The sequence below is a fragment of the Suncus etruscus genome, chromosome 7 (assembly GCF_024139225.1).
Source record: "Suncus etruscus isolate mSunEtr1 chromosome 7, mSunEtr1.pri.cur, whole genome shotgun sequence".
NCBI lineage: Eukaryota > Metazoa > Chordata > Mammalia > Eulipotyphla > Soricidae > Suncus > Suncus etruscus.
In genome coordinates this window covers 53,321,459-53,346,116 of record NC_064854.1, presented here as the reverse complement: position 1 = coordinate 53,346,116, position 24,658 = coordinate 53,321,459, and the positions used below count along the sequence as shown (strand labels likewise).

The following is a 24,658-nucleotide window of genomic DNA, read 5'->3' as shown; positions in this document are numbered from 1 at the left end:
TATTTTCTGCTCCCGGGTGGGGTGTAGGTGGAGAACCTCTTGGGAAGAAACGGGACTAGAGAGACACACAGTAGTTCCTAGGATAAGCAAAGCCAAGTCTCATGAGGCTTCAAAAGGCTTTGATCCAATCAGGACCAAATGAGATTTCAGCTGAGTTTTTCATTTTCTTTTTTTTTTTTTTAATTGAGCACATTTTTTATAGTGTTATTTTTTTAAAACTTATCTTTATTTAAACACCATGATTACAAATATGATTGTAGTATGATTTTGGTCATGTAAAGAACACCCCCCTTCACCAGTGCATCATTCCTACCACCAAAGTCCCAGATCTCCCTCCTCCCCACCCCACCCACACCTGTACTGGAGACAGGCTTTCTACTTCCCTCATTCATTCACATGGTTAGGATAGTTCTCAATGTAGGTATTTCTCTAACTGCACTCATCAATCACTCTTTGTGATGAGTTTCATGTCATGAGCTGCACCTTCCAGCCCTCATCTCTTTTGCCTCTGAGAATTATTGCAAAAATGTCTTTCATTTTTCTTAAAACCCATAGATGAGTGAGACTATTCTGCATCTATATCTCTCCCTCTGACTTATTTCATTTATTAGCTGAATTTTTCTTTCAAAGACTTGAGTGTCACTGAAAGGAAAAAAAATTCAAGAGTCCATTTTGTTTGGTTGGTTTTAGGATTTTGGCAGTGCTCGGGGCTTACTCCGACTTCTGTGCTCAAGGGTCACTCCTGGCAGGCTCAGGGGACGTATGGGATGCTGGGGATTGACCTCAGGTCTTCTACATGCAAGACAAACATAGATTTTGACACTCTGTACCTTCCTGGAGAAAGATTATGAACTATTGGGATATTTTTTTGTGGGCAAAACAAAGTCATGTAGAAACAAACAAACTTGGGGGCTGGAACAATCACACAGCAGGGAGGGTGTTTGCCTTGCACACAGTTGACCTGGGGTTCTATCCCTGGCATCCCATATGGTCCCCCAAGCTCGCTAGGTGTAATTTCTTAGTGTTGTCAGGTGGGTGTGGCCTCCAAACCAAAACCAAAACAGAAACAATTTAGTTTAGGGAAAAGTGATGGATTGTTACTATGAGGGATAAAAAGATAGGGGTGGTGATTATCTGACTGCTGGCCCAGCAATGTCAGATGTGTGTCTGAGACTTCCTGGGGTTCCCCTTGTCCATCTCTGCACCACACCCCAAGTGGTGGTGGCATCTGGGTGCTGAACTTTGACTCTCTCCTCCAGTTCCCCCTCTCCCCACAGAGCATCCATTTGGAAACAGCTATTGGGGGACAGATCAAAGCCACATGGGCCTTGGCTGGGTAGGTGAGCTGAGGTCAGCAGCCTGGCCCTGTGCTCCCTCTTCCCTGAGGCACCTCCAGCCTGCAGGAGTCATCCCCAAGGCCTGTCATTTTGCTGACCCGCCCTCTCCTGCTGGGCCTCTGAGTGACTCATGGAGGGGAAGGTGCTTGGCTGGCTGTGGCCTGGGTGAGTGTGTGTAGAGGGGGGGGCACGAGACTCTGGCTTTTCCCTCTACTGCCCCAGCCACAGGAAACCAAGGTCAAAGCCAGCAGGTGTGCGCGTGATGCCTCAACTCTGAGGCGATGGCAGTGGGCGTTGACTCAGAGCATGTGAAGGTCACTGCAGGCTCCCACCTGGAGGCCAGGGAGGCAGGTTTGGTGGGGGGTCAGGAAGCTCAGGAATTGTCTGAGCGTCCCCAGTCCAAGCCACGCTACTAGCAGCCTCCCTGTGTGTTTTTGCGGGAGATGGGGTCCCGCCTCAGCCTCTGTCCCGTGGTCTGGGCTGTGGCCTGAGCTGGCCCAGGAAAAGCTCCTGGAGTGGCAGGACAGTGGGGCATTCCCAGGGCACAGGGCCCTTTCTGTATTGTCAAGAAATTCTCGAGATTGGGCTCATCTGTTCAGAGCAGAATAAGCGGAAAAGTGGGGTAAAAAAACCCCGATGATGCAATTCTTCTTCTTCTTTCCAACTTCCCCCTTCCCTCTGATCCCTTAGTAAACATTTTTTTAAAGTTTTATTTTGTTTGGTTTTCCTGCACAGGCCAGCTCTTTCCCCTGCGTGGGCTGGAACACTTCCTCTTGCTGAGCTGGCTGGGGGTCCATGGGTCTCTGCCAAGAATCTTTCTATTTTCTTCGCTCTCTGGCCCTGCACCCACTGGCCGACAAAGGCTGTGCATTAGAAAGCTGCAGGCTTTTTTTTTTTTGGTTTTTGGTTTTTGGGTCACACCCGGAAACGCTCAGGGGTTACTCCTGGCTCTACGCTCAGAAATCGCTCCTGACAGGCTCAGGGGACCATATGGGATGCTGGGATTCAAACCACCATCCTTCTGCATGCAAGGCAAAAGCCCTACCTCCATGCTATCTCTCTGGCCCCCCCTAAGCTGCGGGCATCTTAATAGGATTTAATTTATTTTTCTTTTTTGGCTTTTAGGCCACACCCAGGGGTGCTCAGGGATTACTTCTGGCTCTTCGCTCATGAATTATTAGACAGAGAGGACCATATAGGATACTGGAGATTGGACCTGGGTTGACTTGTGTGCAAAGCTAGTGCCCTTCTGCTATGCTACGTCTCTAGCCCTTTTTATATATATGCAGCTTGCTCTTGACCCAGTCTCCTGGGGATGTTTCGTTTTAGTCAGTTAGCTCCTATACTTCTGTCCTTTATGGTTGGTTTTGTTTTGTTTTAAGGTAATAGCTGATGGTTTTGGGGGCTGTTCTGAGCAGAGGCTGCATCTAATCTTAGGACCATGGGGTGACAGGAAGGGAAGATAGGCCTTCTGTATGCAGAGCATCAGTTCAGCTTGCTAAGTATCTTCCAGGTCCATGATATACATTATTTTTTGGGGGTCACACCCTGTGGCACTCGGGTTATTCCTGGCACTGCGTTCAGAAATAGCTCCAGGCAGGCTTGGGGGACCATATGGGATTCCAGGAATCGAACCAGGGTCCATCCAGGGTTGGCTGCATGCAAGACAAATGCTTTACCACTGTGCTATCACTCTGCCCCCATGATGCACATTTTTGTTTTGTTTTGTTTTGGGTCACACCCAGCAGCACTCAGGGGTTACTCCTGGCTCTGTGCTCAGAAATCATTCTTGGCAGGCTCGGGGGACCATATGGGATGCCAGGATTCGAACCAATGACCTCCTGCATGAAAGGCAAATGCCTTACCTCCATGCTATCTCTCCGACCCCATGATGCACATTTTGATGAGTGTTTGGACCTTTGGATTCTGGAAGACAACATAGGGTTAGGCGCTTGACTTGCATGTGGTTTGATTTCTGGAGACCCTCCAGGAATGATTTCTGAGCACAGAACCAGAATTAAATCCTGAGCACCTCTGGTGTGGCCCAAACCCTCCCAAAATAATAATAATTATAATGATAACAGCAACAACAACAACAACAATAAATATCAGCATTAGAGTGAGTGCTTTGCATGTAGGGCTCTCGCCTCTCCCCATTTCTTCTCTCCTCTTAGAAAGAAAGAAGCATGGATTAATGGGGAAGGCAGTGGAAAGTAGAACCTCCCTTCTTCCAGGCCCCTGGGGACTCTGATAACGTCATTTAGCTCAGAATTCAGCTTGATGTGTTCCCAGACAATACAGGCCAGCCCACACTGGGATAGATTCAGAGGCTTCCCTGCAGCCTCTCGCATACCCACATCTTGTCTGGGCTGAAGACATTGTACATGCTTTCGGATGCTTTTGTGGACACCTCCCCCCCCCCCCAGAGGTGCCAGGACAGGATGATTCCTGGGCACAGAGCTGGGAGCAAGTCCTGTCCCCTTCTCCCCTCCTTCCCTGGCATTCCCCTCTCAAATAAGTGACTGAATAAAAGCTTGACAGATAACACTTTAAGGATATTCCTGGCACTGACTACTGAGTCCAACTATCCCATCTGTCGCTCTTCAGTGACACTGACCTGAGCCTTAATGTGACCAAGTTGGGCTCTCATATAGGGCAATGACTCTTTTACCCAAGCCCTGCTCTGTGAAGAAAGAGAAACGTTTCCTTGGGTTGTTGTAGCAGGTGCTTTGTCTCCACCTGGTTTCTCCAGGTGACAGTGGTAGACAGGACCTAAGATGTCCTGGTTATAAGGCCATTGGTCAAACCTCTTGGTGGTCTGTCTTCTCACTGTGTGCCTGAGTTTCACTTTCTGGCTTTGTTTTGGGAGCCACACCGGGTGGTGCTCAGAGCTGACTTCTGGCTCTGCACTCAGGAGTCACTCCTGGCAGTGCTCAGGGGACCCTATGGGATGTTGGGGATCAAATTTGGTTGGCTGCATTCAGGGCAAGCGCTCTCCCTGCTATCACTTTGTCCCTTCACATTTTGATTTTTGATGGGGTTAGAATTGAGGTGGTCTTCCATTTTCCAGCTTTTTTGTTCTGTTTTGGGGCCATATTCAACAATGCTCAGGGATCACTTCTAGTGGGCTCATGGCACCATATGCAGTGCTGGGGGTTGAACACTGATTGGTTGCATGTGAAGCAAACAGTCCTGCCCACCGTACTTTCTCTCTGGCCCATTCATACTTTTTTATTTGCCTTATTTATTTATTTATTTATTTATTTATTTATTTATTTATTTATTTATTTTGGTTTTTGGGGTCACGCCCAGAAGTGCTCAGGGGTTACTCCTGGCTCTATGCTCAGAAATTGCTCCTGGCAGGCTCAGGGGAACATATAGGATGCTGGGATTCAAACCACTGTCTTTCTGCATTCAAAGCAAACGCCCTACCTCCATGCTATCTCTCTGGCCCCTGCCATTTTTATTTTTATTTTTTGTTTTATTTTGGGTTCACACTCAGTTGTGCCCAGGGTTCACTCCTGGAAGGCTCAGAGGACCATATGGGATGCTGAGAATTGAACTCTGCTTGGCTGCATGCAAGACAGGAGCCCTCCCCGCTGTGCTGTCTCTTTGGCCTGAATGTTAACTCTGAGCTAGTCACCAAAGCAATCCTGTGTCCAGACCATCTGACTCTTCCTTGCATCAGCGGGATTGTGGCCTGTTCACTATATCCCACCCTGGCTCGGGGTTTCTAAAATGCTCAGACTCTGAACCCACTGGTTCCATCTTGCTCAGGCCCATGGGTTTCTGGAGCCTGTGCCAGCATGGCTCAAGTGATATGGTTCCAGCAGGCCCAGTCAATCCTCAGCTCCTTGAATCTCCCTAGCAAATTCCACTCCAGTGCTCATAGCCCCAGGCTATGCCATAGGCACCACAACTTGAAAGCCTGTGGAGGCGTCTTTAGTCACCACTGAGTGCGTCTTCATAAAGCCTGAGGTTTGATGTCTGTCGAGTGACCTGCCCTGGAGCCCAGGGCTCAGGTTGTAGGGTGCCCTTGGCCTCCCATCCTGCACAGCCCATTCCCCCATGCTCTCAGGTAGCACATCATTGGTGTGTGTCACAGCTTTGTTTTGGTGCTGAGTGTCTCTGCCACTGCTCAGAGTTTGGGGAGATGGTTGTTTCCCCTCCAAAGGCCCTACAGTTCTGAAGGGGAACACCATCATGCATGTGGGATGACCAGCAGACTGTGCACATGGGGGGGCACATGGACCTTAGGGGGCATTTGGGCGGTCTTTACGAGGGTTTTGCCCACCTTGTGCATGGCTGTGGGTGGTTTCCTGTCCAACTCTGTTGGCTTTGTGGAGGTGCTGAGACAGGGTGGCCACACCTGGGGCATTGAGTCTTTCCCTATTTTAGAGATCAGGGTGTGGGTCACACTTAACTGCTATAAAGCTTCTCCTTGATCAGTGCTCAGGGGATTGCTCTGGTGCTACTTAGGGGCCCCGGTGGTGTGAGGGATTGAGCCAGGGGCTCTTTTCACGCACAGCCTGTGGTCAACTGCTGGGGACCTGGGGTTTCTGTGCTGGGAAGCCAGCCTAGTGGAGAGAGACAGGGTCAGAGATAGAGACACACACAGAGACAAAGAGAGAGTCAGAGATAGGTTCAGTGATATACATAGAGATAGGGAGAGACAGAGACACAGAGACAGAGAAAGACAGAGACAGAGACACCATGAGAGAGAGGGAGACAGAAAGACCAAGTCAGGGACAGTGAGAGATAGAATAAGAGGGGGGTAGTAAAAAAGAAAAAGAGAGAGAGACAGGAAGACAGAGACAAAGGGAGGGTCCAAGGAAGAACCAGAATCCAGGGGTATAGGGAGCCAGCAGGAGCATAAACAGGGTCTCTGGGTACTTCCCACAGTTTTGGGGGGCACAGACGTCTCCACATTCAACTCAGGCCTTCCCTTTGCTGTTGGTCTGTGGGCCAAGCCAACCTGCTCCCATTTGCTCTGCCCCCTCGCTCTTGTGCCTGACCCTGTCGCCCCTCATATTTGTGGGATTAATGTGGGACACCACGGGCTCAAACCCAGTGGGGCACCCTTCCTGGGCCACGAGATCAATTGTTTTTGGAAACTACTTCATACCTGCCAGGGGGGCTCCCCTTTCTCCTACCTAGGCTCCCTCTTCCTTCTTCCCTCCCACTGGCCACCAGAGTCTCCCCATATTCGTCTCCTGGCTCTCCTAGTGCTCTGCATTTGCCCCCCACCAGACACTTCACCATAGGGATCAGCACCCCACCTCGCTAATCTCTGCCATGTCCTGGGTCTGAGCCATGGCTGTAGTTGCATGGAGGAGCGGACCCCAAGGCTGGGCCCTCAGGACCATTCCTGCTCGAGAGGGGCTGGCTTCTCACATGTCATCCATGGGTGATGTGTGACCCCTCATTACTGGAATTGGGTATGGGGTCTGGTGATCTGTGCTCCCTGCACAGTTTATGAGATGCAGTGGCTGTTTTATTTTATTTTATTTTATTTTTTACCAAACAGCCAGGTCTTCCTCTGCATCACAGCCACACCTGACCCAGTTTGGCCCATGGTTGTGGAGGCCTCGAGGCCACCCTTAGTTCCAGGACCCTTGGAACCAGACTGGAGGCCTCTGCATCCAGACCTCAGGGCCAGCTGACAGGTTCCTGACAGATGGACAGTTCTACTCTCTGCTTGTCCCTCAAATTCAATAAAGTAGTGAGATTTGAGTCTTGGCTGGATCTGGGCATACATGCCAGAAAAACAGGCAGGTTATTCTACTGTGGTGCACCTTTTTGCATCTTTATACACCTTCACACACCTCCCTGCATCTTTACCCACTTTTTCCGCACTTTTGCTCAGGGTTTAGGGCTTCCTGAAGTTCAGATGCGCCAGCTTGGGGGTGGGGGCTCAGTGGGGAAATCCTGGTGGGTCTCCAGGACCCAGGTCAAGTTGCCAATTGGTTGTCAGAAAAAAAGTACATCACTCCAGGCCCTGCAGCAGACATGCCCCAACCCTACCTTCTCTCTCTGCCTCTGTCAGGTCCGTAGTTCAGGGGACATTGCTCAGCTTTAAGACTGAAATTCATGAGGAACCCCAAACCTCCCATCAGTTCTCTCCTTCTATAATATATACGTAACACACTTAGACATGCTCAGGCATACACACAGCACACCCTCACACACACATGCTCACACACTCACACAATATTCAGAGGGAAGGAGAGAGAATAAAGTAGAGAAAGACAAGACAAAACCGTGCACCACTTTCTGTAACAACAACTTTTGCCCCTCGAAGCAGGGAGCTCTGAACCCCTTCACTCCTCACCCCCTCCCACTAAAAACATGTTCACTGCATAAACCTCAGTCCACATGGTAGACAAAGCAGGACTGTGAAACCCCCATCCATCTAAATTCACTCCTGACCAAAACAAATGGGTTGCTCCCTTGCTCCCAAAGATTCATTCAGGCCCCTGCCATAGCCACGGGAATCATCTAAGGAGACAAACATCTCTTCTTCTGTATCTCTGTGCATCTGGACGGAAGTTGGGGCCCCTGGTGTCAGTCCTGTGGGCAACTGTGGGTCAAGTGGCATTTGTGCACCATGTTTATTTTTTCTTCCCACCTTCTCAAAATTTCTCCTTTAAGGGAAGCAGAAACTTTCCATTCTTGGTTTCCTCCAAAAGGCACATATTTCTGGGAAAGCGCCGTGTCTGAGCAACTCAGCAATTCTTGGGTTATGTAACCGACCACACAAAACCTTCCAGTGAACCCTGGTTATGTTTTTTGCGAAGGTGCCCCGGGCCGGAATAACCAGCGATTGCTTTGGAAACTGGTGCCTGTTTGGATATGGAGAGCTGGGTCTGAAATTCACCATGTTTGGGGGGCCGGGACATGGGAAATAGCTCAGGTCTGCCCGACCAAAGGATTCTCTGAGATGGAACCATGCACCAAATGGGTATCAGTGTGGCTTAGCACGAGCTCTCTACACCGGCTCCAGGCTGGGCATAAGTCCATGGGATGTGGTTCGCTTTTCTCCTGCCTTGCCCCTCTCTCACTCCTCACTTTGCAGCTGCTTCCACTTGCTTCTCTTGCAGTGAGCAGGCACCTCTTTTGTCCAAGCCTTCTAGAAGGAGAAGTGCTCCTTCTCAAGTGTCACTCACTTTCCTCTAGGTTTTCAGATTCTCTCTTCCTGCTTCTTCTTCTGAGCCTCTGAGTTTATTCTTCTTCCTATCACTGTGTGTTCCTGGTCTTGCCACGCAGAAAGCACTTCCCTATGGCTTGTTTGATAATGTCAAGGAAGGTTTGGGGACACCATCATAGCCATCACTGTCACTGTCACCCCTACCACGACTGTCATCACCATCACCATCAACTGTCAGCACCACCATAACCATCTCAGTCACCAAGATCAACACCATCATTATCACTTTCTAGCATCACCACCGTCACCATCACTACCACTACCACCAGCATCACCATATTCACGAAGATGTTGCTTTAGCCCAGGTCTGGCCAGAGTCCCACCCCGGGCCAGCTTGTTTCCCCAAGAAACACCTGGGGTGGGGATGCAGGCTTAGCTCTAGGATGCCTGATGTGGAGCCCTACCCCCACCCCACACCCCTCTGTGCCACAGTTTCACAGCTCCGACTCACCTGAGGTTTCTATACCATATCACTGCCGTTCTTATGGGGGAAAAGAGGTGCCCAAAACAAGCCAGCACTTTCCACTATTGCCCACAGACTCCTTCCAGAGCCCCCATCCAAGTGCTCCCTGGCTTGTCCCCTCCTTTACAGTATGGGCTCCAGCATGGCCCGGGCTGGCATCACTGCACTAGGAGCGGATGGCGTGTGCTTTGATCTTTCCCATCATATGAATGCATTTCTGGTTGTTTGTCCTTTTTCCCTTCTCCAGAAATCTCTAATTAGCTGAGCTAACAATGCTTATTAAATAAGCTCCAGTTCCAAATAGCACCTTCAGCGACCATCTTCCACCTCAGAGATGTGCCAGCAACACCACCAATGGCCAGTCAACTCAGAGTGAGGAATGGTTGCAGCTGGACCCAGTCCTCTACCCCAGCCTGTGCTGTTTTTTAGTGGGGAGTCTGGGAAGGGTAGGAGCCACACCTGTCATACTCAGGTTCTGTTCCTGGCTTTGTGCTCAGGGATTACTCCTGCTGGTATTTGGGGGATTATGTGTGATTTGAGGCATCGAGCTGGGGTCAGTCGTGTGCAAGGCCTTAACCCGAGTCTAGTCCCTGTTAGGCATCATTGGTGGGTCCTTTGTCCCCATTTCCTCTTTCTTTTTTTTTTTTTTTTTTTTTTTTGGTTTTTTGGGTCACACCTGGCAGTGCTCAGGGGTTATTCCTGGCTCCAGGCTCAGAAATTGCTCCTGGCAGGCACAGGGGACCATATGGGGCGCCGGGATTCGAACCGATGACCTCCTGCATGAAAGGCAAACGCCTTACCTCCATGCTATCTCTCCGGCCCCCCCATTTCCTCTTTCTAAAGCTGTGGCCTGTTGCTCAGTGGGCCTGTTGCCTATTGCTCAATGACCCTCAGCTCAAATCGACCCAGGTTTTGCTCGTGTGTCAGGAGAACGTGGGAACAGACCTGGAGACTTAGGACATTGTCTGAGGATTCAGATCCTGTTGCTCACTCATGTGTGTCTGCAGGACACTGTGCCCAGCTCTGACTGGTCTTTGCCAGGAGAGATTGAAAGCTACAGCCTAGTGGGGGTGACCTGGGCAAGCCCAGTTGCCTTACTGAGAAACGACCAGGGCAGGATGCCCAGGTGTTAGCAGGCCCTGAACCCGGCATGTTAGCTAGTGTTGCACTTGCTGTGTGAGCCTGAGCATCAGGGAAGAGGCCCGTGGAAGGATCTAGAAGGTGTAAAACTTTGCCAGCAAGTGAAGTTGATAATTCGGCAAATGCTGGTCCCAAGATGTTTTAGTTCTTTATTTTTGGCCACACTTGCTAGTGCACAGTCTGACTCCTGACTCTGTGCTTAGGGTTGATTTCTAGTTCTGCACCCAGGGCTGACTCCTGGCTCTGTGCTCAGGGTTTATTCCTGGCAGGACTTGGGGATCACAGGCAGTGTCAGGCATTCAAAGCAGGATTGGTCACATGTAAGGCCAATGCCCTAACTCCTGCACTACCTCTCCTGCCCGTGAGAAAAGTAGAATAAAGTCTTGGGCTTTGCAGGCTCTCCGTTGCTGGGAGAAGAAATGAACAATGGGGAAGAGTCCAGACTGGGAGTATTTTACCCCCCAAAAGGGATGTGAGCAGTTTACAAGTGAAATACTTACCACTATAAAACTCTCTTGCTGTATTATCATAAATTCAACCATTGGTGGAAACTCACCAACAGTCACCTACAGGGGCCTGATTGATAGCTCAATGGGGAGGGCGTTTGCCTTGTAGAGCTGACTGGGGTTCCATCCCTGGCATCCTATATGGTCCTCCAAGCACCACTAGGAGTGATTCCTGAGTAACCTCTAAGCATAGCTGTACTATCTCTCCAGCGCTTGTTTATTACTGTCTGAAGCCTAGCCCCTATCTTAGTTTGGTGATTAGCGAGAGGCCCTTCTAATGAATAAATATTAAAGACCAATGATTTCATTTAGCTGGAAAGGAACCAGATATAGTTCACTGCAAACTGGCCCAGAACTCTTGGCACGTGGCATATTATCATCTGGTAGCTCACATGTTGATTCATTAAAGCTAGATTAAAAAAAGTCGTGGCCGTGTGTCGGCAGAAGTCGGTCTCTTGGCTTCCAGAACCGCTTTGCAGGACGTGAATCCAGGTCCTGAGTGCTCTTTGCCCCCCTTACTCCGTGTTGGATGAGACTGAACCCCCGCGTGCTAGTCTAGCAATTTCCTGTTGGCAGCGGAGCGTCGGAATGCAGGGCAGGGGCCGAGCAGTGCGCTCTAGCTTTGGCAACAACATCCCGCACGTCCTGTTGCTTGCAAGTCCTTTCCTCTTCGGCGGGTCCCCGGTCCAATGTCCATCCAGCAGAGGGGACCGGTGGCAGTAACTACCCTGACGCGCCCCCTGTATCCCCCATCCTTCTGATCTCTACTTTCCTCGGTTTCTTTCGTACCTTGGAGAAGGTGCGCGCAAACACCCCTCCATCCTCTCCCTGCACCTCCAGGGAGGGCTCTGCTCTGGGGGGGCCAGTCGGGGATACCCGAGCGACCGATTTCTCCTTTTGGGTGAGAGCGCTGCAGCTCCGGCTCTTTGGACCCGGGAACTCGGGCAGGGGCGCGCGCACGGAAAGGGCGCACCCTCGGGAAAGCCCTGAGCTGACATCACGGGGCGGTGGGTGGAGCCTTGGAGACCCGGCCCGCCGCGAGCGCGCGTCCCTGGCCGCGCCTTTGTGGCGAGCCGCACGCGCACGCCAGGAGCCCCCCGCGCGCGTGTCCATCCATCGGGGCCGGGCGCGCGGTGCGCGCGGCCGATCCGGGGGCGCGTGTGCGCGCGCGTGGAGGGGTGCCGGGTCTGCAGTCGGCGCGGCCCGAAGTGCTTGATCGCGTTTCCCCGCCGGCCGGCCGGAGCAGGGGCGCACGATGCCGCGGTCCCGGACCCTGGAGCACCCCGAGAATGAAATTGCTTTGGAGAGCTAAAATGGTAAACGAGTCCTGGGCTTTCTCGGCGCGGTTGGGGACCCCCCCCCTTTCTTGGAGTGGGCAGAGCTCCGCTTTCTCGCTATGCTCTGCATGCCTTTCGGGGGTCCTGCCGGGGCCACCCCACTTTCTCAGCAGTGCCTTCATTTGTGGGCACAGAATTATTCGCTGGGGACAACACCCCCTTACGCCCCCATTTCTTTCTCAGCCGCCTCCTCCGAGCTTTGACACAATTGAAAAGTTTGGCCGGGACAAGGGTCGCTCGCTGGGCACTTAGCTGGAGGCCGCGGATCTGTTGCTTTTTATGCACTTGGTGTATTATTTTAAGTAGATGGAAACTTTTAGACACACACACACCCTTCCTTGCTAACTTTTGGGGGTCCCCCTTTCCAAAGAGATGGTGATGGTGAGAAAGCGAGTCATTTCACTTGCACGAGTCAGTGAAGTATTTTCAGACACTTGTTTGGGTTCCTGTTTAAGCAGTTTGTGAATTAACTCGGCAGCTTGCAAAAGTGCTGAGATCCTTTTTTTTTCTCTCTCTCTCTCTCTTTTCCCTTAAGGAGGAAAAGTTGATCTGGATGAAACCACAGTTTTAAGGAGGGAAAAAAATGCCTTAAAGAGAAACAAACAAAACAAGCCCCAAACTTCTTTAAGCTCTGAGTAAATCTAGCTAAGTGAGTTACTTGGAAAAGACTTGGAGAATCCTGATACTCTATAACATTTCCCGGGAGTTCGGTGTGGTGTCTGGCCGACCTCAGCCCCCACCCCAAGCCACGGGGGTGGGGTGGGGTGAGGGTGGAATCCTAGCAGAGGGGAGATCCAGCTGTAAATGTGATTTTGAGCAGCCCCAGGCAGGCCTGTGATTCCAGACTTGCCGGAAAGAATGGATGGGAGCAGAAACTCTTGAAAAACTTTTTTGTTGTTTTCCTTTCTCTTTATGCCCTCCCACGGCAGAGCTCCGTTCAGGACTGGGGTGAAGAGGTAGAGGAAGGAGCTGTGTACCATGTCACCCTCAAAAGGATCCAGATCCTCCAAGCACTCAATAAAGGCGCGAGATGGCTGGGGGTGAGTACGCCCCGCGCCCGGTGCCCCCGTGCCTGCTGCTGTGAATATGGTTATGCCTCAGCGCAGCGGGAGAGATTTTCTTTCCTCAGCTTTCTTGCTCCCTTGGCCCTGGAGAGGAAACAGCCCGGGAGTCTGCTCATCTTGTGTTTGGGTGGAATGTGTTTGCCCAGACCATCTCCCTGAGCTCCGTCAATATTTCAGAAGGAACCATAGCACAGTGGGAGGGTGTTTGCCTTGCACACTGCTGATCTGGGGTTAATCCCGGGCATCCGTAGGGTCTGTGAGTACTGCCAGGAGTAATTCCTAAGTGCAGAGCCAGAAGTAACGCCTGAGAATTGACTGGGTATAGGGTCCCCTTCTCCCCAAAATTTAGTTCAGTTTTTGGAAACATCTTGAGGGCGGTGGTAGAGGTGGGGTGCTGGATGGAAGTAGGGTGGCAGTTGCCACTGCGGCAACTCACCTGCTGGGCAGGCTCCTCACTATTCTATCCTTCCTAGTGCTGGGCCCCTACTTTCTTGAAGACTTCATGGGGCACAGAGAGGAGTTGGATCACACCCCCCCAGGCGAATGCTATCCTGAGCCAGCCTGGAGAGATGCCTGGTCTGGGGTCAGCTGGGATGCCGACCCAGTGCAAGGGGCAATAAGGAGGAGATGAAGCCCCTGGGACTGAGTCACTTTCCCTCTGACCGCTTTAAGGGTTCAGTGAACTCCAAATATCAGTGGTGGTGTGCAGAATTGGGGATTTTAGGAGCTAGTGTCTTGGCAGCAGAAGTGCCCCACAATGAGGCTGCAGCTCTCTAGTCCCAAGTGACTTCCCCATTCTTAAGGTGGATTGGGGCCTGGGGTAGGCTAGTGGTGGAGTGCTATGTGATTTGTGGAGAGAGCTGGCACCCTAAAATCTAACACAACAAAAGGGAAGAATTTGAGGCATCTTTGTCTGGGACAGGGGGATTTGAGCAGAAACAAGGCCTCGGTGGGTGGGTGGGGGCACATGAGTGAGTCTCTGGCTTCCGGAGGTCTGAGCCTGCCTTGATCCTGGCGGTATTTCTACCTCTGATGAGTCCAGCATCTGCAGCCCGGCAGTTCGTCACAGGGGGTGGGGTGGGTAGGGGTGTCTCCATGTGGGTTGGTTTTCACTGATGGTGGATCCTGGTCCCCCCTTCATCCCTGCCCTCCACTTCTCCAAAGCCACCTGCTCCCACTCTGTGCTCTGTTGGGAAGCTCTGTTTTGGTCCTTAGAAAATTCCATACTTAATTAAATGTGGCTCCACCAGCAGAGCCTCGGCAGTTACAGACACCTGGTCCCATGAGCATGCAGTCTTGGCATGTTCTAGAATCTCTGACAGTCTTCTCTGTAACCTGTGAAGTTGGGCAGAGGAGGAAAAGGCTGACGGATACCTGAAGGGTCCCTGTGTCTTGCCCAAGCCACCCGTGTAGGAAATAGCGGTAGCTGGATTTGAACCCCCGATGGCTGCCTCCTGGGGCCTTTAGCACTGTGTGTGCACTGGAAGGTCTTTTGTTGTGTGGAACTGAAAGAAGGTCAAGGCTGTTTCTCTCCCAGATCCTGGTCCTGGGGCTGACTGGGCCGTACTGTCTATCTGGCTTGTTCCCTCGAGCTGTGGTTTCTGCCAGGCCGTGAGTGCTGCACATTGGTAGGGTATGTGTGGGGCGACACCTCAGAGGTCTGAGACCCTGAACTTTCCAGGGGTGCCGGGCAGGTTGAGAAACCTCAGGGGCTTCCGGTGTGTAGACATGAGCATGTTGCTGTGATCCCTGCTGGAAGGAGAGCCATAGAGTTCTCTGCCCACAGTGCTGGGAACTTTGGATATTCCCATTGTTCCCTTGAGCCATTTTTGTGTCTCGATGACCCTTGGTAGGGATCACCCTCCGTATTTGGCTGGGAACTCTCCTCACCCACCAAGTGTGTTATGGCCCCTCCATGACCCCAGGCACAGGGACACTCAGAAAAATCGAGGTTTCTGGGAGCCCCAGCGGCCCCTTGACATACATGTCTCGGTCTGGAATCATTTCACCGCCGAGGGGAAATGGCTGTAGCTCATCCTAGAGTCTCAAAGTCTCAATCTTAGGCACAGTGTGATCCAACTACCCCTTGTTGGTGCAAGGTATGAATGTGGGTTTGGGAAGACCAGATGGTTAGTGGGAATGGTTGAGGGGAGCAGAGAAGTCCCCTTTTGAGGAAGGAACCCCCAACTGGCTAAAGGAAGGGCCTGAAGTCTGTGAGCAGCAGGGTGAATGGGGGGACGTGTCACAAGCAGGGCTGGAGTGCTGGTGCCAAGGGCCTGTTTTGGGCGAATTTGAAGGAGAGGGCCAAGGGCTTCACTGAGTGGAATGTCTCTGTCCTCAGTTGTTTGTTTGGTTTTTGGTTTTTAGACCACACCCGTTGACGCTCAGGGGTTACTCCTGGCTATGTACTTATGTACTTGGTTTCTCCCCAAGCCAGGAGCAACCCCTGAGCATCAATGGGTGTGGCCCCCAAACAAACAAATTGCTCCTGGCTTGGGGACCATATGGGATGCACAGGGATCGAACATAAGTCTGTCCTGTGTCAGCTGCATGCAAGACAGCTGCATGCAAGGCAAACAACCTACTGCTGTGCTATCGCTCTGGCTCCCCTTAGTTGATTCTTGGGGGCCCTAGTGCCCCCCCCAGCACTCTCCCAGGGCTGCCATGCAAGATTGGCCTTACAATGTGCTCACTGGGAAATCAGAGTGGGCCAGAGAATCCATTGAGAACTAAAGGTGGGCAGAGAAGAGTGCCTGCTTTTGTACAGTCAGTGCCACCTTTAAATCCCTTGCTTCTGGGGCTGGAGCAGTGGCGCAAGCAGTAAGGCATCTGCCTTGCACAGGCTAACCTACGACTGATCACAGTTCGATCCCCCCGGCATCCCATATGGTCCCCCAAGCCAGGGGCGATTCTGAGCGCATAGACAGGTGTAACCCTTCTTTTTTTTTTTTTTTTTTTTTTTTTGAGTTTTTTGGGTCACACCCGGCAGTGCTCAGGGGTTATTCCTGGCTCCATGCTCAGAAATTGCTCCTGGCAGGCACAGGGGACCATATGGGACGCCGGGATTCGAACTGATGACCTCCTGCATGAAAGGCAAACGCCTTACCTCCATGCTATCTCTCCGGTCCCAGGAGTAACCCTTGAGCGTCACCAGGTGTGGCCCAAAATCCTGCTCCCCCCCAAATTCCCTTTCTTCCATGATTTTCTAGTCTAGGTCCCTTGTGGGTGCATCTGGTGATGATGGTCCAGAGCACTTTTGCCTGCTGTACTGATTTGGTGGCTTTGGTGAGTGTGACCCGTCTGTTGAGAAGGTGGGCCTGGGCAGTTGGAGGCTGCTTGTGGACAGAAAGTCCGCTGGTGTGTGTGGAGCCCTGGGGTCTTTGGAAGATGTGTGTCTTGATAAATATGAATGCTTGATTGTGTCTCCTTTATGAACAAAATTAGCAGAAACTTGCAACTTGTGAATAAGAGGAGGAGATGGGAGAGTGAGAAGGACCAGTTGGGGTGATGGGAGTGAGAGGAATAAGGATAGTGGGGCTGAGAGGAACCAGTTGGGATGGTGAGAGGGAGAGGAACCAACCAGGTGGTGATTTGACTTTCACCTTTAACTCCCTGGAGGCCAAGAAGCACCTTTGGTGTTAGAAGTATCAAGTCCAGGACTTGAGGAGTAGCTTTCAGGTGGCAGGTGTGTGTGGGCCATGGGAAGATTAATTCTGAGCAGACACGATCATTGTGATCATTACTTGGTACCCTGAAGATATCTTACTTTGTAAGGCACAGTGCACAGTGGACTTTCCAGGATGTCTTCCTTGAAGAGGGGGTCTTTGGGGGATGGGCGGATAAGGAGGTTTCGAGTAAGTGTGGGTGGTGGGGGCACTGCAGCTGCAGAATCTGGCATGAGGGTGACAGGAACAGAGGGACGAGAGTGCCCTGGGCTCCAGCGTTAGTTCGGTGCAGCTGAGAGAACCGTGTAGGATCTAAGCTGTGGTGTTGGCTTATGTGGGATGAAGCAGCATGGCTGGAGGAACTGGGAGGTGGGGGTGTCTCAGCAAGACAAGGCACCATGGGGTTGTGGGTGATGAGCCATGGCCCCCTGGTGTTGCATCTTGCTCTCCAGTTCAGGTGAAATGCACCAGGGAGTCTCGTGGGCTGAGCACTGCTTCCTTTGAGAACTTTCTCAGTTCTCTGAAAATGAAATCTAGAGAGTGCTGGGCCTCAGAGAGAATAAATCCAGATCCACAGGACGCCTGGTTACAGGGGACTTTGCAGCAGAACGTGTAATTGTGCTGGCAGAACCCAGGGGGAGTGTCCGGCCCTTAGTCCTGCTCCCAGACCCCCCTGCTGCTGGCCCTGCACAAGGGGCACAGGAAAGGCCACTGTCCCCCACTCTTCGTCAGCTCAGCAGGGCCTATCTCACCCCCATAGCTGGTGGCCACAAAAATACCTTTTTATGTTTGCTCCCCAAAACTCAGTGCTTTGGGGGCCTCCTGGGATTGATGAGGGCCCTGGGGTTGGTGTCATCCCCACAGCTACTGTTTTAATGGTAGGAAAAGAAGGAACTGGGAGGAAGGTGGCTGGGGAGGCAGCAGCCCCCATACTCTGGTACCTTTGACCTACGCAGGGGAGTCCTGTGTTTTTTCCCATCCTGGGTCTGACACTGAGGGTCCCTCATCCCCGTGTCTGCACCTGCTCGTGTGCCACGTGTCTGGCCCCCATGGGTTCTGTCTGCTTGGTTCCTCCTGGGCCCCATATCCTACTCCAGGGTATGAGAGGGTGTGGGGTGGTTTGCCCCTAAACTCACATTGCCCTGCACTATCTCCACTCACGTCTGTGTGGTCACAGGAATCATTTGGCCCCGCCGTGGTCCTCCCGACTCTTCCTGTTTGTTACCCTCTGCAAAGCCAGCAGAGATGTCGCCCCCTATTCCACCTTATGCTTTTGCCACTTTCACCTTCCGGTGCATCTCATGTGGGCCACGAGACCCCCAGAGGTCAGACCACCTTGCCTATGACAGACTATAAAAAGGCCATGCCTACAGTGAAGCTTCTCTCTGGGGGGCCTGGCCCACTTGCACCCGTTCTCCAGTTGTGGGGGAGCCCCTGCCCTCCCCACTCACTCCCTTCCTGCAATGGTGGAGCCGGAAGCTGGGAAGCTGCTGACCCAACAGAAGAACATTTACAGTGTGTGGCCAAGTGCGCAAATATCAAGTCCCTTGTTCAGCGGGGACTGCGCCAGGGACTTGTCGAGATTAATTCAGCCCGAAATAGAAGCTTCAGGAAGTCGGAAGCGCCTGGTGAGCCTGGGACTGGGAAGGAGGCAGTTCTGCCCGTGTAGTGTAGACCCCTGATTTATTCCCTATGCTGTGTAGATTCCATGTCCTTCCTGTGCGGTGTAAACACTTCATGTTTTTCCCCATATGGTGTAGATTCCCATGTCCTTCCCGTGCAGATAGGACTACTGTGTCCTCCTCTGTGGTGTAGATTCCCTCATCCATTCCTATGCTACGTAGATTCCCATGTCTTCTCTGTGCAATGTAGACCTTTGTGACCTTGCACATGTGGTGTAAATCCCCCCATATCCTTCCCCGTGCAGTATAGACCCTTGTGTCTTTCCCATGCAGTGCTACTCTGTGGACTTCCTAGTGTGGTATAGACCCCTGTATCTTTCCTCATGCAGTGTAGACCCTCTGTATTCTTTCCTGTGCAGTGTAGACCCTTTATATTTTTCCTGTGCACTGTAGACTTTCTGTATTCTTCCCCTGCTGTGTAGACCCTACATATTCTTTTCCATGCAGTGTAGACCTTCTATAATTATCCACATGAAGTATAAATCCTTTGTATTCTTCTCCATGTGGTATAGACCCTCTGTAATTATTCCCATGCAGTGTAGACCCTCCATATCCTTCCCCATGTCGTATAGATCCTATGTATCCTTTCTGTGCAGTGTAGACCCTCCATATTCTTTCCCATGTGGTATAGACCCTATGTAATTTTCTCCATGCAGTGTAGACCTTTTATATTTTCCCCTGGCAGTGTAGATCCTTGGTATTCTTTCCCAAGCCACATAGACCCTCTATAATTATCCCCATGCTGTGTAGGCCCTCCACATCTCCCCCATGCACTGTAGACCCTCCTGCTGATATGATTCAGCCTGTACAAATAAGAATTGGCTTCCCTTGGGCCCGGAGAGATAGCACAGTGGCGTTTGCCTTGCAAGCAGCCAATCCAGGACCAAAGGTGGTTGGTTCGAATCCCGGTGTCCCATATAGTCCCCTGTGCCTGCCAGGAGCTATTTCTGAGCAGACAGCCAGGAGTAACCCCTGAGCACCGCCGGGTGTGGCCCAAAAACCAAATATATATATATGTATATATATACATATACATATATATATATATATATATATATATGTATAATTGGCTTCCCTATAGCTCACAGGGTCCACAGGTTGGGCAACTATGAAGTAGGGCTTGAGGAGGACCCCAGTCAAGAGGTGTTACCAGCAGGACCCTCAAGGGGGAGATACTGGGACTGCTTGAATTATCTGGTGGACACAGACAGAACCAGATAGCAGCAAGAGGAGCTGAGGACCATCCGTGATCACGTTTTCAGAGACTTTGCATGAAGCTTGGGGTCTGTGTGTCCTTCATCCTACAGTCAGTGTCTGTCATCCATAGTCAGAGTGTCCGTCCCTCATCTCACAGTCACAGTGTGTCCTTCATCCCATAGTTGTGAAATCACCCACGCACTGTATTTCCAACCCTGGGTGAACAGGACTAAAACAGGGTCATGCATGAAGTAATTCAGACCAGGTGGAGGGTAAAACACATGTAGCCTGGGGCCGGGAAGGTGGCGCTAGAGTTAAGGTGTCTGCCTTACAAGCGCTAGCGTAGGACGGAACACAGTTCGATCCCCCGGCGTCCCATATGGTCCCCCAAGCCAGGAGAGATTTCTGAGCGCATAGCCAGGAGTAACCCCTGAGCGTCAAATGGGTGTGGCCCAAAAACAAAAAAAACCAAAAAAAAAACAAAAACAAAAACAACAACAACAACAAAACACATGTAGCCTGGCAATCTCTTATTGTATCAAGAGTGAGCTGCTTGCCAGAACTGTCATTTTTTGAGTATAGAGACCACCCCCATTCAGGGAATAAGAACAGATAGCTCAGGCTATCCTGAGCCAGTCCCACCCAGGTTTACAAATAAGACAATCTCTGTTTTGGGATAAAACCAAATTGTAAACAAACAGATACAAAGGAACCAGGGATGATCTTTGTTTTGGGTAAAATAAGGTATAATCTAACACAGTCACAGTGTCTGTCCTCATCCCATAGAGTCTCCATTTCTCATCTCTCTGTTTCTCCTGAAATACACATGTTAAAACAGTTGGTGTTTTAATCCTGTCTCCCTTGACCTGAGACAGGATTAGGTGCCTCTCTTGGCTCACCCTTTTTCTGTATCCCGCCTTACCTGTGAGTAAGGTATTTTCTGGAAATTCAGTGACCAGGACAGCAACTCCTTTAAATCCTCATCCCATCTCAGTGGTAGCCAGGCAAGTGCTGGGGAACATTTTTGTTGTGTGGGTGTCGATATGGGATGCAGGGCTGATTTTGAAGTTCTCATTGAATGGTTTCTGGAAGCCCAACCCTTGGTCCTTAAGGTCATACCCTTGCTCCTGCCATTGAACTGCATCCTTCTCACCACAACCTGCCTTTCAACTTTATCACAAGATGCAAACAGAAAACTGAAGGGGCTGGAGCAATAGTCCAGAGTTTGTGCCTTTGCCTTGCACACCACTGACCAGGGTTCGATCTCTGACATCCTATATGGCTCCCTGAACATTGCCAAGAGTGAATTCTGAGCTCAGAGCCAGGAGTAACCCTTGAGCACTACTGCTGGGTGGCCCCAAAACAAAACAAAACTTAAAAGATCCCAGAACATTGAAATCCTTGATTTCTGGAAGGTCTAGATCTCCCCGGCACGTGCAAGGTGTTGCCAAAATGAACCCAAAGCCCTGTGGCCTGGCTTACATTTTGCTCATTTAGGGGCTTTTACTTTTAAATTGTTTTATCCTCTAAACTGCTATGGCCAGAGTGTATTGTTTTCCTAGTTTGTATCTGCAGTATCAGTGCCTCGGTAGCATGTCCGGCGCCCGCTTCTGAACTCTGACTTTCTCCCTACATTCCCCCTCCTGGACTGGGCAGCAGTGCGAGAGTGCTTGGCACATGTACAGGGACCACCTTGCCCAGCATAGCTCAGATTTCCCCAACTAGCTGTGCTTGAGCTGGACTTCATTGTGCTGCTCAGAGCAGGACTCTGCTAGCCCCAAACCCCAGGACAAGTGGGTGTGGGGCTGGCAGTGTGGCTCGGTTCTCACCAGTGCACAAGATGCTAGAACCGAGGAACCAAAACTGTGCCAGGGACTGTCAGGCCCTGGGTGGGCCAGCATTCATCTCAGCATCAGAGGGCTGGGCTGTGGAGGAGAGAGGGAGGGATGGAGTTAATGGGCAGCAGGATTGCAGTGCCAGGGAGGAGCTGCCAAGTGTTGTGCTGGCAGGAAACAGGAAGAGTTTTCTCTGAGCCTGAGTGCTGGGAACTCGTGAATTCTTTGAAATCCTCATTCTGGTCCCTGCGGGTGGAGTTTGCATTGTGAGTCCCATAGCCTTCACCCAGTTAGAGACTTGTAAGGTCAGGCGGATTCAGAATGGGTTCGGAATGGGTAGGGAATTGGGAGGGGGGTCCTATTCATCACCCCCTCTTGTGGCTGTCATTTGAAGTTCAGGTTTGGTCTTTTTATTTGTTTGGTTTTGATTATGGATCTGGGAAGACTCTTGGTTCTATGCTGTGATCATCCCTGATGGGCCTGGGGGATTAGATGGGGTGTCAGGGATTGAACCTGGGCTGGTGAGTGACCTCTCTGCTTCACTGTACTATCTCTCTGGCCCTCAAGTCTGTTTTTTTTTTTGTTTGTTTGTTGTTGTTGTTTTTTGTTTGTTTGTTTTGGTTGTTTTTTGAGCCACACAGACAGCACTCGAGTTACTCCTGGCTCTGCACTCAGAAATTACTCCTGGTAGGCTCAGGGGACCATATGTGATGCTGGAAATTGAACCCTGGTCAGCCGTGTGCAAGGCATCTTAGATTCTCTCCCGCTGTGCCACTGCTCTGGCCTCACAAGTCTGTTTTTAATTACTACTTATTTTTGGAGTTGGGTGAGTCACTCCCACACAGTATTCTGGTGCCCCAGGGTCACTCATGGAGACACACACATTGCATTCACAGATGCGCACATATACACACAGTCACCCATGCAAACATTTATACATGCAAACATATGCTCACACACTCTTATACACACAAACTCATACTTCACATGCACACATTCATAATATGCCCAGATGAACCTATATGGTCACATACATGCAGACACTTACAGACTCACATAACTTTACACATGCAAACATTATATACACACTTGTATTCACACATGCACACACATATACATGCACATACTTATGTACACTTGTATTCACACACGCACATGTATCAACTCATACTCACATTGGCACCCACTCTTGCATACCTGCACACATACGTGTACAAATGTGCATCCACAATCACATGGACGTGCCAGTACGTTCCCTTACCAACTCCTATCGACTGACATCTGGGTGCACACATTTACAGGTGCACCCCTCAGGTGCACACATGAACACATGCACTCACGTGCATACACATGGCCTCCATTCTCCCCCCCAAGTAGGTCAGTGTCTTATGGGATGGGCCGGGGTGAGGGTGGTGTGGGGACATTCATTTAAGCACGAGCCCTATGAACAGACCCAGTGTTTTTGTTTTGTTTTGTTCCATACCTGGTGGCACTCACTGGTTACTTTGTGCTCAGGGTTCACTCCTGGCAGCCTTGGGGGATCCTATGAGAGGCTGAGAATCAAACTTAGGTGAGCCGCGTGTGAGATAAATACCTTTCTTGGTGCTATTGCTCCAAGGCATGCCTGCTTTTCCTCTTCATTCTGCCCTGACCTCTGACTTTCCCACAGGTGGAAGGGGACCAGTTGCCCGCTGGCCACATGGTCAGTCAGTACGAGACCTGCAAGATCCGCACCATCAAGGCGGGCACATTGGAGAAGCTGGTGGAGAACCTGCTGACGGCTTTCGGCGACAATGACTTCACCTACATCAGCATCTTCCTGTCTACCTATCGCGGCTTTGCGTCCACCAAGGAGGTGCTAGAGCTGCTGCTGGACAGGTAGTGGAGCTGGAGGGGGTGTGCAGCTGCCTGGCTCTAGCATGCTGATTTAGACTGTGGGGTGGGGGTGTCACTGAAACAGTGTTTTCTCCCCAGGCACCAGCTGTGGGTGCCAATGGCCGTTCCTGTGTCCTCTCCCAGTGGCCCTTTCTCAGCCCTAATACTGCTCACGCTGCCTACACATCCTTGCTCCCTCAGTGGCTGCAATTTTCTGTCATTCCAATCACTGAGGATGGATGAAGCACAACTCTGGGGCGCTTGTGGGCTGAGAGGTGGGTGGTTGGACTCGTTGGGGGTATCTGTTGGTGGTGACCCTGAGTGAGTGAGCTGTGTTATGGGGTGCAGGCTCTGGGGGAATCCGAGGTACAGTATGTATGTGCTCTACAGCAGGATGCTCTGTGTGCTTCCTATTGAAACGTTGTTTGTTATAATTTCACTCCTCCGCTATCTCAATTGTTGGGAGCAAGAGAACTAGGCTTGATGGTGGTTTTCAAACTGAGAGGCCACACACACACACACACACACACACACACACACACACACACACACACACACACACACACTTTCTATTTCATAACTAAATTTTTGGCATGTATGTTCATATTAAAAATTCTTACCCCTGGGGGCCAGAACAATAGCACAGTGGATATGGCATTTGCCTTACATGTGGCTGACCTAGGTTTGAAAGCTGGAATTCCATATGGTTCCTAAGCTCTCCAGGACTGATTTCTGACTGCAGAGCCAGGAGTAACCTCTGAGTGCCAGTGGGTCTGGCCCAATCCTTCCAAAAAACAAACAAAATAATTCTCATCTGGAAGGGACAAATGAGGCAAAATGTTTTCTTGTTGGTGATATTTCTTCTGATATGATTTTTGTTTTGTTATTTTATTTGTTGTTGTTGTTTTGGCTACACCCAATGGCACTCAGGGTTTACTTCTAGCTCTGCACCCAGAAATTACTCCTGGCAGGCTTGGGGGGTGGGCGACCATATGTGATGATGAGGATTGTGCCTGGATCGGCCACATGAAAAGCAAATGCCCTCTCTACTATGCTATCACTATGGCCCTATGATAAGGTTTTTTGAAAAATATAAGAGAGAGAGAGTGAATGAGAGAGAAAAAAGATAGTGAGAGAGATTGAGAGAAAGAGTGTGTGAGAGAGTGTGTGTGTGTGAGAGAGAGGTCAAAAAGAAAAAAAATCTGGGGCTGGAGAGAGAGCGCAGTGGTAGGACGTTTGCCTTGCAAGCAGCCGACCCAGGACCAACGGTGGTTCGAATCCCGGCATCCCATATGGTCCCCCATGCCTGCCAGTGATGATTTCTGAGTGCAGAGCCAGGAGTAACCCCTG

The 24,658-nt window shown here is 50.9% G+C and overlaps 1 protein-coding gene across 3 annotated transcripts in view; it reads left to right on the top strand.

Annotated features, from left to right (window-relative positions):
• RGL1 (ral guanine nucleotide dissociation stimulator like 1) overlaps window positions 1-24,658 on the top strand; it is a 115,348-nt gene that overhangs the window by 52,618 nt on the left and 38,072 nt on the right. The window contains exons 1-3 of one of the 3 annotated variants that reach the window (XM_049776449.1): window positions 11,835-11,969; window positions 12,920-13,030; window positions 23,103-23,311. In XM_049776449.1, coding sequence (XP_049632406.1) covers window positions 11,943-11,969; window positions 12,920-13,030; window positions 23,103-23,311 — 347 coding nt within the window. In that variant the 5' untranslated portion in view covers window positions 11,835-11,942. Of the gene's footprint in view, window positions 1-11,834; window positions 11,970-12,919; window positions 13,031-23,102; window positions 23,312-24,658 lie in introns of those variants that run through there. The other 2 variants (XM_049776448.1, XM_049776450.1) reach the window with 2 other exon arrangements.